The sequence below is a fragment of the Liolophura sinensis genome, chromosome 11 (assembly GCF_032854445.1).
Source record: "Liolophura sinensis isolate JHLJ2023 chromosome 11, CUHK_Ljap_v2, whole genome shotgun sequence".
In the NCBI taxonomy this organism is placed as follows: Eukaryota; Metazoa; Mollusca; class Polyplacophora; order Chitonida; family Chitonidae; genus Liolophura; species Liolophura sinensis.
Genome location: NC_088305.1, coordinates 1,987,232 through 2,005,883, shown reverse-complemented (window position 1 = coordinate 2,005,883; position 18,652 = coordinate 1,987,232). Strand labels below are relative to the sequence as shown.

General features: G+C 39.6%; 1 protein-coding gene across 6 annotated transcripts in view; it reads right to left on the bottom strand.

Moving 5' to 3' along the window:
• The window catches only part of LOC135477754 (5'-AMP-activated protein kinase subunit gamma-1-like), a 239,971-nt gene that overhangs the window by 76,778 nt on the left and 144,541 nt on the right, over window positions 1-18,652 (bottom strand). The window contains exon 1 of one of the 6 annotated variants that reach the window (XM_064757954.1): window positions 433-1,117. The exons of the other annotated variants lie outside the window; for them this stretch is intronic. Coding sequence (XP_064614024.1) covers window positions 433-456 — 24 coding nt within the window. The 5' untranslated portion in view covers window positions 457-1,117. Of the gene's footprint in view, window positions 1-432; window positions 1,118-18,652 lie in introns of those variants that run through there. 6 annotated transcript variants of the gene reach the window in all.

Sequence of the window (18,652 nt, the reverse complement as noted above, 5' to 3'; positions counted from 1 at the left end):
TTGTATAATATCTCGGGTGCACCGACCATTCAATTATTCAGAATCGATCAATATAGTCAGAAGTAAAGACGCCAAAAAACATAAATATTACATATCTGTAGATAAGAAGATTCACGAATACCACATGTCATGTACACTTTATAATAAAAGACAAAGTGTGTCAAATTCCAGGTGTTGGATACCGGAAATGATATACCAAGATAACAGTACCCCAATACCCAAGCAGAGCATGGCTTCAAGCATTCATCTACGTGTATGCCAATTCTGTTTGATGAAACGAATGCCAATTTGATTTTATCGTCTGAAGCATCTGTACAAAGAGTTTACGAATACCAGCCAACTTAACCACAAATCTTACAAAGAATGCACGATTCCTACACATAAACAAGTTTGGTTTCTCTTCTACATCAAATCAGAGAACTCTGCTCGTACCTTAGCGTGTCCTGCCTTTTCCATAGTATTAACCCAGGCCTTCAGGGATCATACGATGTACTAGCTTTTGCTGAGCTCAGAGCACGTGTCGGCTGCAATAGGCAAGGAGTTATCCAGTCGGCTGCAATAGGCAAGGAGTTATCCAAACAAAACCGAACAGATTTTGCCCACAGTCTCTTCGATTCACGTTAGCACAGCTAGGTCGGAGCTCAGAGCAGCTGTTATCGCTAAGTTGTCTCCTCTTACTCCCCAAAGGCTTGTATTTACCTCCACCTCTCTAAGCTTCAGCCACTGAACAGTTTCTCGACAATTCCTTATGGGTCTTGCCTATATATACACGTATATCATCTACTGGTCCAGGTCCATGTACATCAAAACAACTCTCTTCCAGATAACTAAAGTGACAAAGAATCCTTTCTTGCTCTTGTACTAGATTTGGCCTGTTTCCGTTTACATATTCATGTACATACGTACATCTATATACATATACACACATGTCCCTGGTAACTAACTCACTTCTGTAAAGTTTGTTTATCTCCAAGCTCAAATATGTGCCTGACACAACTAAAAATACACCCTGATCTTTGTCTGGTAAGCCAGAAAGACATTGACTCTACCTCTTGATGGATCTCTTAGCACAAAACATCAGTTATTGTATCAGATAACAACAAATATTAAGCACACCCATGTCTATTGATGTACAGACTGACAACTCCACCCCCCCCCCCCCCCCAAAAAAAAAAAAAACTAGTGCTTAATTTCTTGTATATTTTTCAAGTTTTTTAATGTGAAAATGCGCAGGTAAAAAATAAATTGTATGTGTCAGTATAAAGCTGTATTCCCTGATATTGAAGATTGAAGTTCAATTATCACAACCCGAAGCATCTAGAAAAGAAAAATAAGTTGTTCACATTTGAGTTGCATATAATTAAACATGTACTGTAGCTGTCTTACACAGCGTAAAACACCAATCAAATAAATAAATAAATATCTGTCTTACAGGCAGGTATGTGCATGATACTACTGGAATAATACTGGCAGGTATGTGCATGATACTGGCAGGTATGTGCATAATATGTGCATGATACTGGCAGGTATGTGCATGATACTGGCAGGTATGTGCATAATATGTGCATGATACTGGCAGGTATGTGCATGATACTGGCAGGTATGTGCATAATATGAGCATGATACTGGCAGGTATGTGCATGATACTGGCAGGTATGTGCATGATATGTGCATGATACTGGCAGGTATGTGCATGATACTGGCAGGTATGTGCATAATATGTGCATGATACTGGCGGGTATGTGCATGATACAGGCAGGTATGTGCATAATATGTGCATGATACGGTCAGGTGTGTGCATAATACTGGCAGGTGTGTGCATGATACTGCTGGAATGATACTGGCAGGTATGTACATGATACTGGCAGGTATGTGCATGATACTGCTGGCACGATGCTGACAGGCATGGTACTGGCAGGTACATGTATGTGCACAATATTACTGGCATGATATTAACTGCCAGACATGGAGGTAAAATGTCATGAAATAGCTATCACCACAAAGTCTAAAACGTGTACAACGTCGTGTACATATACGCATACAAGAACAGACGGTCTTCCAAAGCATGATTAAAGTCTTACACTAATTATTACAAAGATGAATGAACGATTAACATCTCATTGGCAATATATCAGCAGTGGCCCGAAATAATATTGTTGCGGTGGCTGGTATCAACTGAGGGGCTAACAATATCTAGTGGTGTAGTTAAAGGTTAAAGGTCACCATTACAATTGCAGCTTTAACATGATAGCTCTAAGAGAACATATATACATATTCGTTTTTTTATATTATGGGATAAAGTGTGTTTAATCAAGCATATCTTGAAGATATAATTCTGTTCTGACTGATAAAATTATACTTTTCATGAAACCCTGAAACCAGCCAAGCTAACCAATGTGGTTTTGTCTTCAAAATCAAATTAAACATGTGCATAAATTGCTTTGACAGTAGATCTTTCATATGAGAAAAGGTTGAGGAATTAAGGAAATAATCATGTGTGTATATATTATTATTATTATTATTAGCATAAGGCATTCTGTACAATATATATTATTTCCTGTACAAGCTATCTTGTCTGTCTTGTTCATGAAAGTCGCCTTACACAGCCTAGGGCTAGTTTGTGTATTGCTTTGTAACACTGACGTTCAAATAAAATTTGATTTGATTTAACTTGATTTGGACAAAGTAATGGGTACAATACAGGTGTTCTGTGATGATATTACAGAACAAGGTACATATTGTCTGGAACAGCCTTTTTATGAATGATCAATTGGAATGTGCATCCTGCCGAACAGGCAGATAATTGTTCTCCACTGCTGCATATCTTCAAGCTGCTTTTGCACATAGTTTCTTAATTACAGTCTTCCCCATGCTGGATAATGACTAGGACCTGCAGTTCATGAGCTAATAAGCTTGCAGAGATTTTATGTGTTTTTTATTTTGACCACAAGCTGAGTAATGACTCAGATGGGTGGCCAGCCTCAATAACAGGGTGGGTGATCAATACACTGAAAGTGGGACACCGTTCTGGAGCTTAGTCCGGAAAACCAAAACAACAAGATCCGCAGTGTCCACTAACGCTGCCGAACAGTCTGGTGAGATTTGAACTCAAAGATAATCTGTTGAAATAGGAATCTGTTCAAAGAGCTGTTTGAACAGCTAGAGCTTAACCTAGATAAGGCAGATCTTTCCTGAGTTCACAACCAGTGATTAGATACACGTCAAACTGAACATTAGATTCGAATTCGGATCAACCTGCTGATTGCATGTACAGAGACTGTTGTATGACTGAACAAAACATCATATATGCACCACCATGACAGCTGCAGGAAGACAGAAGACTATCACATAACGGATAGGAAAGAGCTGAGAAGCTTGCTGATAAATGACTCAGTTTAATCCCATTCATATACAAGAGGAAACCTGTAAACAATCCTGCTAGAAATTATGTCCTTTATTATCAAAAACCTTAAAAGATAAATTATTCAAATTTAAAAGATAAATTATTAATAAATTTAATACTAAAATTAAATTTAAAGGATCAAGTTTAAGATCATAAGAAATGGGAGATAAAAAATCAATTATTTTATCCGATTGAAAGAGATTGATAAGATAATGTATAGGTATCTTCCCCTGGATTTCATGGATCAGTATCTCGGGCGACTAGACCCCTGTCATTATGAGCAACCAACCATGACTAGAATGGGAGTCAACATCCCTCTTAATTAGCATATGGAGCTGGAAACAAAGCTGTTTCTGAACTGCCTGCTATAATGAGCTAGAGCAGGGGACTTACGCGAATCAAGACTTTCCTTAAACAACATATAGGTAAAACCATCACCTGTGTATTTGTGCAGAGCTACTGTAATTCTTCAACCTTTCCGCATGATTGCAAGGTGTTTATTCAAGCATATTCTGAAGGCATTACTCTGTGTTACTGTAGACTGATAAAGTTATACATTTTGGGAAGCTCTGAAAATGGCGTATCCAATCAGTGTATGATTGCCTCCAAAATGACATTATAAGTGTGCATAAATTGCTCTAAAAGTTGCTATTTTATACACGAAAAGGTTGAATTAGGGTAAATATATAAATAAACAATATACAACAAAATCATTTCACCTAACCTGATCTGTCAGTTTTACTTTTTACACTCTCTGCCAGTAAAACAAAAATATACATACGTGAATTGGTGTGGCCTTACTACCTCTCTCACACCCTATACATCTATCTCACTTTTCCTTGAAATAATGACCCCAAAAGGACTCTTCTGCCGCTTAGGACTGGCCATACAGTACCTATTTTGTCTAAGTCAAGATTATATCCTGTTGACAAGAACAGCCAGCGATGATATGAATGAATGATTATGGCCGAACCCACATCAGCAATTTTGCAGCCACATCGTGGCAAGCGATGATATGAAGTTTATGTATAGTTTTTTGATCTGAAATATTTTCTAAGGACCTTTCCTTCTTCAATGTTTGCATAAACACATATGAACATTTACAGTGCTGGATTATTCAATCTGATCAAGAGACAATCCCAGATTTGCATTAACCATGGCTTATATAATACATATTTAGAGAGAGAGATTAGAGAGATAAGCTACATGTATTTGTAGCTCTTCCAAAAAATATACCATATATTTTTAAAAACACAAAAAGCATATTTTTTGAATAAATGTATGATTATGGCTGAATGCCAGTTCGGGGGTATTCCTGATACAGCCTCTTAAGTAACTAAGGAAATTAAACATTTGTTTTAAACATGAAGAATTGTTATAGCGTATAATATTTCAACCCAAACATATGACCAAGAATTAATTTCCAGATTTCAAAGGAGTAAAAGAAAAAAAAAAAACACACTCTCACCTATCTTCTAGTGCCAGCAAAGTCAGTCAGGTAAGGTAAACAAATGGGAAACTAAATGGCATACCCGAGTCGTTCAGACCTTTAATAACGAGCAGAGATCAACATCTGGATATAATCTGACTGCTATTCATCAACACTATTCCACCTGGGGGCATTGCTACAGTGAACTGACTCAGTTCACACTATCCAGATGGGTGTTTTTATTATGACCACAAGCTGTCCTGACCAATAATTTGATGGGGGAACAAGTAGAACTGACAAACGGTTTTATTACTGACCAACGGTTTCATTACGCTGTGTGAACCACAGACACTGAATTCCGACAGATCACGTGAAGTAAGTCTAAATGGCGGAGAAGTTGAGTGCTGGCAATTAGAATTCTGGTTCAGTGACCACATTGTGTATAGGATCTTCACACCACAAAGTCAAACTGGCATAGCAGCATTGGATTTTGTCTTTTTAATGGCAAAGAATTTCAAAAGTTCAAGCACTTTCACGGATTTCAAAGGCTTGTAGAAGAGCAAAGCGGATGTGTTCCAAGGAAAGCGCCACTGACTGAGTCGGAAAGCGCCACTGACTGAGTCAGACACCTCGACTGACAGCAAAACTCCGGTCCCTTCCTGGATTAAAGACTGATCACACATCATAAAAACAGGCCATCTGACCAGGCATGGTTCATGAGGAGCCATTGAAATCAGCCAAACAGCTGGGATGGACCTCAAACTTACCAATTCAGCACTATTTAGGTCACTGAATCCTGGTAAACATGCAAGGTCGTGGCGACCTTGCTGACCCTCCCTGACCTGATATGTTGTTATTCTGACCAGGCACCAATCCATCTATAATCCTGAGGGGGTGGGGGTAGGTGGGTGTGGGGACCTAGTTATCTTGTAAGAACCTCAATCTATATTGGTTTATTCACTTAATGCTCCTAATACCCTAATTATTTGACATTTTTTTTTGTAAATGTATTGTAGCAAACTCTGGTACTGCATTTTGTGGATTGAAACATATCACAATGACTTAGTGAAGGAATTACACAGCTTTGTAGACTGTACCTGACTGATAGTGTTCCTGAAGTGAAGGTAAACCTGGTAAAGCGGAACATATTATGTTATATTGTATTCAGCTTATAATAATATAACTGTCCAAATGTTTAAATTAATATATTTATCCATTATTTTGATTGCTCTTTTACACCTTACTCACCTATATACGATGGCAGCCGGCATTATCATGGGAGAAAACCGGACAGAGCCCAGGGGAAAGCCAAAACCATCCACAGGTTGCTGGCAGACCTTCCCAAAGAATAGGGAGCCAACATGATCTGGACTTCACAGTGACCACTCACAACGGTGAGAGGCTTCTAAGCCAATGTGCTGTGCTAGCATGCTAACCACTTGGCCACAAACACCCAGAGTTCATTTGAAAAACATACATGGAGGAGAAACCACAAGCAAGACAATAAATTAAGTTGTAAAGCTCAGAATTAAATATAATTCAACAGGTCACTTTCTCATATAGAACGAAAATGTCACTTTTAGAGCAATCATTGTCCAGGCCTGAGCAGCTTTGATCTTCAGAAACTGGAGAACTGATATGCATTATTGTCCTGCAGATTGCACGGCCCAGATATAATTCCATGAAGATTTCCCGTGATTTGTCTCCGTTCAATATCCAAGATTGCTTCCTCTTCTGTTTGATGATGGTCTTACACGATATAAAGTCTGCAATGTGCAGACTTGAAACTCTTCAAGCCTGTCCAATTTCACATATACATACATTTACCCATGCATGCATGTCTGCAGATAATCGATTCCTTTCTGCAAACATTAATTATTATTTGTACATAAGTTCCAACTTATCTCCCATGATCATATTCAGAGGTTACCTGTGTAACTCCGTGTATACATACCTTCCTTGCTAATTAAACAACTTGAGTATAGATGCTTGCACGATAATTGTATAGGAGAATTACTATCAATTCATCTGTTTACGCTGTATCTGATAGCATGCAAGATTCCCAAAACTACATCATTACAATGTTGTCAATAATCCAATTATACCTTTTATGACATGTACAATGTCATTTGCGTTTATGTTTGTGAATGCATGTTGGAATGATCTTCCAAATACTTTTCTTTATATTCACAACATCTAGTGAAGTTATTTGCTGTAACACTATCAGCGAAAATGGCTATCTGATGGGGCGGGGGAGGGATGGAGGGGAAATGGGATACCAAACTGAATGAGCCAATGAGAAGCACTGCTATCAATGCCCTTGGGTAAGGTATAATAACCATTTAATGTTGCCCTGCTCACCTTTGTGTAAAGACATTTCTGCTGATCTGGCGTGAGGGAAATGTCAGCTGCAAATGGCCATGGCCAATGCGATTAGTAAATGACATACTATAAAATTTGAGAGTTCAGAAGGAAAAAAACATAAAGTATTTGGACTATGCCTGAGCTGGACTCCTGGCACAACTCCTGATGTATCTCCCTACTTTACACAAGCTCCAACCCCTTCCTTAAGGCAATAACATTTATCCTGTTTTCTTTTGTTTGTTTCCTGGTAGGTGAAGGAATGATACATCTGTGAGGACGTTTCTAATAGCTAGCCCATCCCTACTCCTGAAGCATAATGACTGACTCACACAGACGTTCCCGAGTCTACTGCACCAGTTATGCCTAATCTAACCCAAGTAACAATTATCAAAATGACCTCACTTATTCTGAGTAAATTGATCGCTTTGTATAAAATCATCATCTTGTCAATCTTACTGTAAGAGACTAGTGATAACTGTTGTTTAACTACACACATACTCAAGAATTGCTCACTTACACACTGCACACAGACACAGGCCTGTAAAAACTGACAACTGGCAAGGGGTATTTTAACAGTGATACAGCATGTCTATCGTAATTCTTGGTCATAATACTGGAAGACGTGATTATATACACACATAAAGGAAATTTATTCTCCTTGTTTTAAAATCACATGTGCGTGTATGTCTGCCACACAAATGTTACTTTGAGAAATTTAGTTCACAGTGTGTTATGAAAAGTGTATTTTCAGTCAATTTAGAAACAATAACCATGTAAATGCAAACAAAAATTGAAAAAAAAAAAAAAAACAAACGATTTGAATTATGTTCTTTTAGAGTACAGTCTTTTCAGTTTAAGCAAATGGTTCTTTTGAGTTTATGAGGAAGGTTCTTTTGAGCTTGAGAGAAAGGTTCTTTTGTTTTCATGTATTTCCATGTATGTCGGCCGCCAGCATTACTTTGAGAGGAAACATATGTGCTTAATGGGAATTAAGGTTATTTAAAAAGAGTCTTAAATAAAGATTTCTTTGCATTTAACAGGAAAGTTCATTAGAGTCTAAGAGGAAGGCATCTCCTCTCTCAGGTTCTGCTGGTAAGATGATAAATATCCTGGCTGTCTTCAAGTGAGCCTGTAAACAGCATCTAGCCATACCACAGTAACCTTTACTACCCTCCTCCATTGTCAGGTTATAACCATGACCCTCCCAGGCAAATCTGTGCCACTCTCTGCTAGCAGTCCCATAACACCCATATAGTCATGACAGTCAGCAGCTTTTAATGCCCCCCCCCCCCTCCCCACTGACCACTGGTCACCCCAGACAGAAGGATAAACAACATCCAACAGGTCAATGTGCCACAAAGCTGCAGGGTTGGACCCTGGCTGCCCTAACAGGAACTTCACTGATTGATCCTTGTTTCACGCCATGCATACTAACAGAAAAATTTTCCTATTACTGGACAGTTTGCCCTTAATTTTAATGGAGATGGATAGCCTGGGGTGAACCACCGATCTTTGGCACATTACTGACAAACTTAACTACATGTGCTGTATACTGAATTGGTGAAAGACAAGAAATCCAATGAGTATCACCAATTCTTGTCACCAAGATGTCTACAAATAGAGAGAGCTTGGGAAAGTACAAATTGCCCAAGTGTGGGATTGAACCTGCACCTTGTGTGCTTGCCTCACAATTAAGTCACACACCTTATGCTCACTTCTCTCATGTGAAGGATACTCATAAATGTACCTGCTAATAATCTTCAGAGAGCAAACCTGATATTTATTCAGTTATTTGATTGGTGTTTTACACTGTACTCAAGAATATTTAACTTATACGACAGCAGCAAGTTTTGTGGGAGGAAATCAGGCGCTGGCTGCTGACAGACCATCCTACATATAGCAACAGAGGAAGCATGAGCTGAATCTGAACTTTGGGCGACCACATTGGTAAGAGCCTCCTGGGTCATGCTAACTCCTAAACCTGATATGAATGTTAGAGCCACAGCTACTTGTCAATATGTTCCTGTAATGGATTACTTTTGTTCCTAGCCATCAAACAGGTGAAAAAAGCCTGTTATAAATAATTGTAAAAAAATACCTGTCAGCAAATCACCTGTTACTTTTGCGGGAGACCAGCTGGAAGAGTTATAGAGAATGTATCTACGTACATGTCTGCATGTATAGCTAATACAATGAGAATAGCGCTAAAAATTGCAATCTCATAACAACTAGCCTTAATCCGGCCTTAATACTCGATCTGTTCACATGTGTAAGAAATTTCCTTTTACAATCTATAGAATGTTAAATTTACCAAAACACTATCATTCTCTGGCTTGAATAGGTTGGGTAAAAATATCACAAGAGGTAACAGAACATCTTGGTTCAAGGAAAATAAACTAAACATTGTCAACAGGGCAGATGGCCGTGTGTTTCTAACATCAGTGGAGAGTTTATGTACTTGCAAAATCCAATGCAAACAGCTAATAGGACTTGACAGTGCATTGAAATATTGATCCCGAAGATAAAATTAAACCCTGTCAACCTAACTACCATTTTTCAACTGACACATTTTGTTGGACTCTGTAGGATTATCCACCCTATATGACTCTTGAAGGAAAAGGCCTCTAAAAATCGAAGTAGGCATCACTTAATAAACCACTTAAAACTATGTATAAATATACTTTTTTGGCCCATGAGTTACCATGACTACCAAAATCATGTTCTCAAAAATTCCTTCCTTCTGGTGAACATGAGGGAAAAAAGGTAATGTGACGTCAGAGTTCCTAGATACTGTCAGTATGCCTCGTACAGCCCACCATAGAATTTAAATATCTAAATGACTTTCAAAATAACTGAAAGTATATTGACGCATAGTTATCAGTTGTCTATCTCATGAACCTTACTTCATATTTTAGCTTTATTTTACTTCAAGAGTTTTTTGGTGAAGTCTAATTTCCTATCTTGGCATCCAAAGTATCATTTCATGGCCTTAATGTGCTTCTGGAGGTGTATTTTTACCAACCAAACTTTGAGTAAAACACAGTGTATCACTACCCACACTAGATACTCCTCACAGACAGTAAACAGCAGTTAGCCTGTGTCAACAATGCCACAAGCATTCCAGGTGGTGTGTTACTATAAACACAGCTATAAACAAGTTCACAGCCAGTTTTATCAGATTAGGTTTCCCTTCAACTGTGCTCCTGGGGCATTTTCATCTCTCTTAAGGTTACACAGGCAGACTTCATCATAATTCTTAGCTAAATGACAAATGTAATCTCTCTTAGAATGTTAATGTCTGTACATATGCCATGACAGATTTGACCTCTGCCAGAAAGTCTATCTGCAACATCTTCCAGAGATTTGATCCACTTCTTGAATGTCTATCTGCAACAAAGCACATCTGGTAGAGATTTGGCCTCTTTCAGAGAGTCTACCTGCATCTGTAACAGGGTACATCTTGCAGAGACAGGAACATTTAATGGCAAAACTACACTAACATATGACAATTAAACCCAAGAACTCATTATTGTGAGCATTCAAAAACACCTATGCAATAAAACTATACTTTTGTGCTCTGTTCTAAATGTCAAATCATTGAAAATAAATCCTCAACAATCTGCAATTCCCATACGGACCTCAAACCTTGAGCTATGAACAAACAATGGCTACAATGGCCTGGCAGTAGTTCGATGATTAAATTAGTCCAAAACTAAAAGGATAGATAAGCTTAACAAAAACAAAGTTTAACTAGCCTGTATATATGATTGGTTATTTAACTGATGTCTAACATTGAGCCCAATAATTTTCACATATGATGGTCAGGCAGGTTCAGGAAAAGAAAAGCACCAACCTTCACCAGGTGTATTTACCTGAAAAACTTCTTGTCAAAAATCCGATGCCAGAATTTATTTATTTAGTTATTTACAGTAACTGGTGACTTACGCTGTACTCAAGAGTATTTCACTTTTAAGATGGCAGCCTGCATTATGGTGGAAGAAAACTGGGCAGAGCCCAGGGGTAACCCATGACCATTCGCATGTTGCTGGTAGACCTTCCCACTTGCAGCCAGAGAGAATGTGCTGTGCTGGCGTGCTAACCCCTTAGCCACGGGGCCCTGTTTTTACCCCTTTTAATACTCCATTGCCGTATCCAGAGAACAACAATATTTTTTTGTTGGAGCCAAACCCGGAAAGCAGTCAGTGATAATATGCCCTGCAGATGTGATACCATCAATCCCAGAGTTCTGCCTCTTAAGGTATCGATTTGATTTAATGAGTGCGTGATTCAGTATTGTTAAACACAGCTCACTATTTCCCTGGCAACCCAGCAACAAGAGGATGGGCAAGAATCGTTTCCGCTGCAAACCTCTGGGGGGAAAAGGCAATAAATAACTCGTGCACGATGCTACTGCGACCCAATGCAGCTGAGTAAAGGTATTGTTTGTTTTGCGTGATGATGGCGGGTCTATCTAAGCTCCTCAGTGTTTTTCTGTGCACACTAAAAACACTTGAAGGGGAAAACTGAGCTTGATTAATTCAGACTGTTCTGAATTTTGGGCAACACCACTGTTCTGGTCTCAACTATGATGTGTATTTCCATGACAGTCTTAATTTGTTGTTTCTTTTTGTCTCACTCTGGAGAAATGATTTACCCACAGCAAAAGTCCCTCAGGGAAAACCGACAGCTGAAGAGTGTTTTGAAGGCTTTGCTGCTGTTGCATTGATCACTTCCTTCGAAGAGAAGAGATAACCATTTTTTAAGAGCATCATTTAAGGAGAGATGGAAGGATGCAATTTATAATCGATTGTTTAAAATCCTGGCACAAGCACCTGCGATTGCTATGCTTCTAAAAAAAAATTGTTGCGGAGTTAATACCTAAGAGGACCATAACAGAGCCAATGTTGATTTGAAAATGCCATTGGTGATGATGGCCAGCTATATCATTGCAAGAAGCCATTACTGCTGTCAGGTGTGAGATATAACTGGCAGAACTTAATTGGTGATTTCTACAAAGATGTTGGTGATTTTGGTTATAAACTTTCCAGCTCTAGCTTAAAGCTGCACATTGTAATTAAATGTAAAAGTTTTGGCAACTTCCAAATTGTTTATATTCTACGTGTCCCAAACTGGACACTGTAACAAAGTCAATCCTTGGCAACGGTCCATGTGCCCTGAAACACTGAAAGAGATGGATAGTGGCTGGCCAGACACATGTGGATGTGACGGCCAGTACACTGCGGGTGTGAATAAGTTGGCTAATTGGTAGTTAAGTGAACTTTTACTGCGCATAATTGGGAAATGTTGTGAGGCCAGCTCGACAACAACCTATAACTACCTGTAGCAGATCATGAAGTAAACAAGGAAAGAAGAATTTACCGATCGGCTTTTTTGGCTCTTTATGGAAATGAATGATTATAGGTTCAGCTAGCTAGTCACAACAAGAGCAGACGTCTAAATGTAGAATATAGATATTGATCGTCCATAAACCAGAAGTCTTTGGCAAGCTTTTATGCTATGCTATGGACTGGCTGGCAATAAAAGAGACATCTAAACGATATTTTTGAGCGCAGGACAATAAATACATTTTTACCACATTTTTTTCCACCTTTCACACTCATAAAATGTAACAGTTTGTGTGATATTGTTGACTGCCATATGAATCAGCCAGGATCAGCCAGGATCTGCCAAAACCACTGGAACGATCCAAGATCAAACCAATGACTCTTCAAAAAAGGAAAAAACAAACAAACAAACAAAGTATTTGAAAGCTGTATCTTAAAAGTCTCATGCCTAAATATTTGTAAATAGCAAAAAAAAGATAGCAAAAATTCTTTAGGACTGACCATTAATCTTAATTCTGGATTTCCCCGATTGTCACCACTGACCTTCACTTGCACAGCTTCTTAGGCAAGCACCTCTTCCAGACAAGAGGAGGTGCCTATCAGATGAGACAAGAGCTCCATGTCTAATGCCCAATCTCATCTGAAATCTAACCGAAGAAACCGTTTAGCCGTAGTTCCTCGGGGATGACAAGAGAAGATTAAACCTTGACTACGGTTTCCCTCAGCCCCAGGTCTCTGTGTGTCACTTTATACCAATGTCTCAGTCCATCAACAAATTGTGGATATATTGAGAATGTGGGGAGCCAAACTGTTCCTTAAGGAGTATGAAATTTCTTTACACCATCAAGCCTTTGACACGAGCTTGAGGAATGAGAAGGCCCAACGTAGAGCAGTTAAAGTAGTGAAATCGTACAAGCACCATTTGCTTCCAGAATTCTGTGACAACCTCCATGTATTGTAGTGACCGAAAACAAAACAGTTTCAACAATCACATGTACACATTGATCCCTCTGATCTAGTACACGGACAAAGCCTGAGCACATCAGCCACCATGTTAACATGTTTGCAGGGTTTACATTCCAAACAAAAGCTTTTTCCACAGACTATGTATAAATGGTTACGGAATCAATACTATTGGGAGTAGATGGGGGAGAGGGTAGGGGAGAGGGTGGGACAGAACAAAGGCTGAACATGTTTATCTCTATGACGGCTTTCGCGGCAATAACAGGTACCTTGTGCAAACTTACATGTAATTTATTATGAGTCAGGAACAGAAGTAATTCATCAGTGGCACAACGTAGCGGTTTCACAATTTAAATATTTGTTTCCATGACCTGTTCCCATATTGTTCTTCAGACAGTTATACATTCTACCAAGCCGTGAGAAAACTGTATATCCAACCTGTACATGGTATCAAGCAGTAACAAACAGACCTTTGAACATTGGTAGTTTGAAACATACGGTAAAATGACCTAAATATGACAAAAAGTCTAAATTTAAAAGCAAATATATGCCATAAAACATTATTTTCAGAGCTTAAACTTACATTTTACCGGGAGAGTATCATTCTACCAAACTAACCTCAAAATGCCTTTCTAAGATCATTAGAACTCTCAGAATCAGGCAAATATGCAACTTCACAGGCAAAACTTTAAATATCTATGTTAAATAGGCAATTTAACATAGATATCATGTAGGCTTAGGATACTGACCCAAGTATTACAACAAAAGCGTTGATGTGGACCACATTTCAGCTGCCTAACCATCAACAATCACCACCATGACCACATTTCAGCTGCCTAACCATCAACAATCACCACCATGACCATATTTCAGCTGCCTTACCATCAACAATCACCACCATGACCATATTTCCGCTGCCTTACGATCAACAATCACCATCATGGCCACATATCAGCTGCCTAACCATCAACAATCACCACCATGACCATATTTCAGCTGCCTAACCATCAACAATCACCACCATGGAAACATTTCAGCTGCCTAACCATCAACAATCACCACCATGACCACATTTCAGCTGCCTAACTATCAACAATAACCACCATGATCACACTTCAGCTGCCTTACCATCAACAATCACCACCATGACCACATTTCAGCTGTCTAACCATCAACAATCACCACCATGGAAACATTTCAGCTGCCTAACCATCAACAATCACCACCATGACCACATTTCGGCTGCCTAACCATCAACAATCACCACCATGACCACATTTCAGCTGCCTAACCATCAACAATCACCACTATGACCATATTTCAGCTGCCTAACCATCAACAATCACCACCATGACCATATTTCAGCTGCCTTACCATCAACAATCACCACCATGACCATATTTCCGCTGCCTTACGATCAACAATCACCACCATGGCCACATTTCAGCTGCCTAACTATCAACAATAACCACCATGATCACACTTCAGCTGCCTTACCATCAACAATCACCACCATGACCACATTTCAGCTGTCTAACCATCAACAATCACCACCATGACCATATTTCAGCTGCCTTACCATCAACAATCACCACCACGAACACATTTCAGCTGCCTAACCATCAACAATCACCACCATGACCACATTTCAGCTGCCTTACGATCAACAATCACCACCATGGCCACATATCAGCTGCCTAACCATCAACAATCACCACTATGACCATATTTCAGCTGCCTAACCATCAACAATCACCACCATGACCATATTTCAGCTGCCTTACCATCGACAATCACCACCATGACCACATTTCAGCTGCCTAATCATCAACAATCACCACCATGACCACATTTCAGCTGCCTTACCATCAACAATCACCACCATGGCCACATATCAGCTGCCTAACCATCAACAATCACCACCATGACCACACTTCAGCTGCCTAACCATCAACAATCACCACCATGGCCACATATCAGCTGCCTAACCATCAACAATCACCACCATGACCACATTTCAGCTGCCTTACCATCAACAATCACCACCATGGCCACATATCAGCTGCCTAACCATCAACAATCACCACCATGACCATATTTCAGCTGCCTTACCATCAACAATCACCACCATGACCACATTTCAGCTGCCTAACCATCAACAATCACCATCATGACCAGCTTGAAATGGCGGACTACAACTCAGTGTCAAGCCATCTTCTAGGCCTGTAAAGCTAGGGACACACTAAACGCATTTTCTCACTCGTACAGGATTATTTTGTGAATTTCTAAAAATCCAACTAGTGTGTCTACAGCGTCGGCGTATTTCACAGGCGATTTAAATGTCCAACCCAAACTTCGATTGTATCAAACATGTCAGATGCTAACAAAAAAAATACGCCGGAGATTTCGCTCTCTCCGCCCAGTTTGTCTGCGCCCACGAATTTTGGCAATCGAGCTAGCTAATCAAAAAACATGGAACTGTTGACATTTTGTTTGTGACACATGATTTGCTAGGTCACGGGACATAACCTACTGACCACGATCAACACAAAGATCCGCCTAGTCTATCTGCCTCTATGCTACGTATATCGTCAATATTTCAAGGGCACTCAAGTTCATCCCGACAAGTGAAAAAATCCACCTGGTGTGTCCGTGGCTTAAGCTTTTCTTGAGTCATTCAGGCCATGCAGCTGAACAGCTTCCTTCTATGCTAGGTCACAGCTGTTCATGCGGACTTAATTCGTGCTGGAGCCGCAGATTCACAGGCTGCTGATGTCACAACAAATTTCTGCAGTGCAACCAACGTAATTTATTTACTTCTTTGATGGTTCGTTTGAAAGAAAAGACAACACTAAATTAAATGTGTAGATGTATTGATAAAGACTCACGTTTAAAGTTAAGAAAATATTGTTTTTTACCTTTGTGAAATAGAATAAACTATACACTGCAGTTCAAAGTAAGCAAAAATGGCCGCGAACAATCCGCCATGCTCTCAGTCAAGGGCGAGATATTTCCCCCACCCGAGAAGGCATCTGTTGTGCTGAGGCATCAACTTTTCATCCCAGTTCATCATTTTGCTGTGTAGAAGTAGAGTTATATCTTTTCCTTCTTATTACATGACAACTGTCACATTCTTTAAAGCCATTTCTAACAAGAAAGTGGTAGTGCGATACACCTAGAGTTATTCTCCACGGTCTCAACCAGGAGGACACAAAGCACAGCCTTTGCTTGTAATAATAACGGGGACCGTACTTCGCACAACAGTAGTATCTAATACTGAAGAGCATAGGTACAGATGACACGCCATCATGTTTCCTGTTTCTCTAAAATGGCACAGCCCATGGCATTGTAAAACACTCCAGATTAAAAGGTGATTTATACAGTTACCAAGCAAGAAATAAAAACAGAAATAGAATTCCTATGCTTGTTCAGATCTGTACGGAGCCATCTTCTGAAATAACTTTCCTTATCTTTAGGATGACTTTTCTTTTAAATGTCATACTCGCAGTTTTGTCACTTATACTACCTCGGCTTGGTTTGTGGGTGGATGAAATCGGAGTGAACCACTGACCTTTGCTACCTGTATGTGTACCACTGGAATCGTATGAATACACCTGAGCCATATAACAACTGCTCCTGCTTGATTACCACACTGGATAAGATGAAATTCTCACTACATTTTTACAAAATAAGGAGGTCTTCTAACCTGCTATATTCATATACAACCCAAAGGTTGGGTCCTCATTCAAGGCCATCCGTCATGCCCCTTGTTTTTAAAACAGAGCTGCATTTTTAAGATGCCACAGCTTGTGTTTGTAGCCTTATTCCAGTAGTGGAATAAGGCCTTTCCCAGATGTACCTAACCCCTTGTGAAACCCCACGATATCAATGGCATTTGTAAAGGTTACACACACAAATGTGGCATTAATAGTCCATCACAAAATGTCATGTCATCTGTTCACATCGGTTTCATTACAGCACAACAAAAACAACATGAGACAGAGTTATTAAGGCAGAACATTAGCCACCACTTCAATGGAGCAACGATCCCAGAAGACTATTCCAGGTTAAGTGCACACAGATGCAGTATTTCAAGCTGTGACTATAAGCAGTCGTTCTGTCAAATATCTGACTTCCTTTCAAACATTGGGCCATTCATTGAGTGCAAGACGACATGACATTGCGCAAGGTGACACCACATCATATATGTCACACCTTCCGTGAACATGCACTAGTGTTTTTGTTTTTTCACTGCTTTTCATAATGAAATTTAAACTCCATTTGCAGGTTACTTCACAAATCTTAGTTACCCCAGCTGACATCCCAAGATACACTGCAGTGCAGAATGACAAGTTCAGGATGTGATCAGTCTATTACATCTGTGGAGTGACTGACTGTTTGGGGGTTGACGTTTTACTTAAAAATGTTTCAGTCATATGACAACAAAGGAGTCCTTAGAGTGCATGCAATGTGCTTCCTTGCTGCAGGACGAATTTCACTGAGACAACTTAATGAAGGAAAGTAAGCCGCCCCACCCAACTCTTTATACAGATCAACCAGTTGCTGCACTTCCCCTTAATGCTGAAAGCCAAACGAGGAAGCTACAACTTCCTCTAGTAAAGTCTTTCATGTGACCCGACCCGGGATTGACCCTGGATCTCCTGCTCCTGAAGCCGTCTACATAGTGAAGCAGGTACATGTACATGAATACAGTCTTACTTGTTGGGGATTTCAACATTTCTTACTTGATTACCTTATTTTAGTGTACAGACACCAAAACTATCAAACTGTGAATATTTAAGTCAGTGCATGCACTGAAGGGCTGAGGTTACGTTTTCTGACTGGCTTATACAGCCATCTGCCTCACGACTTGTGCTCTCTCATATGAAATATATGCATGCAGCGAACAAGATCATTCCTGAAAACCAATATGCAAAAGCCAGTTAATAGGAAGGCAGCATATTTTTTAATCCCATGAGGTGGCGCTAGTGTGAAGCAGGTCCTCAAGCCAAGAATGGATTGTAGCGTAAAGTCTACACCTTTACAATGTATCAGTTTCTATTGTAAGTTCGTACTGTCCTTAATGTGAGGTTATCATGAGGAGCTGGGACAGGAATATTTGCTCCCGGGCGTTAGACAACATGTACA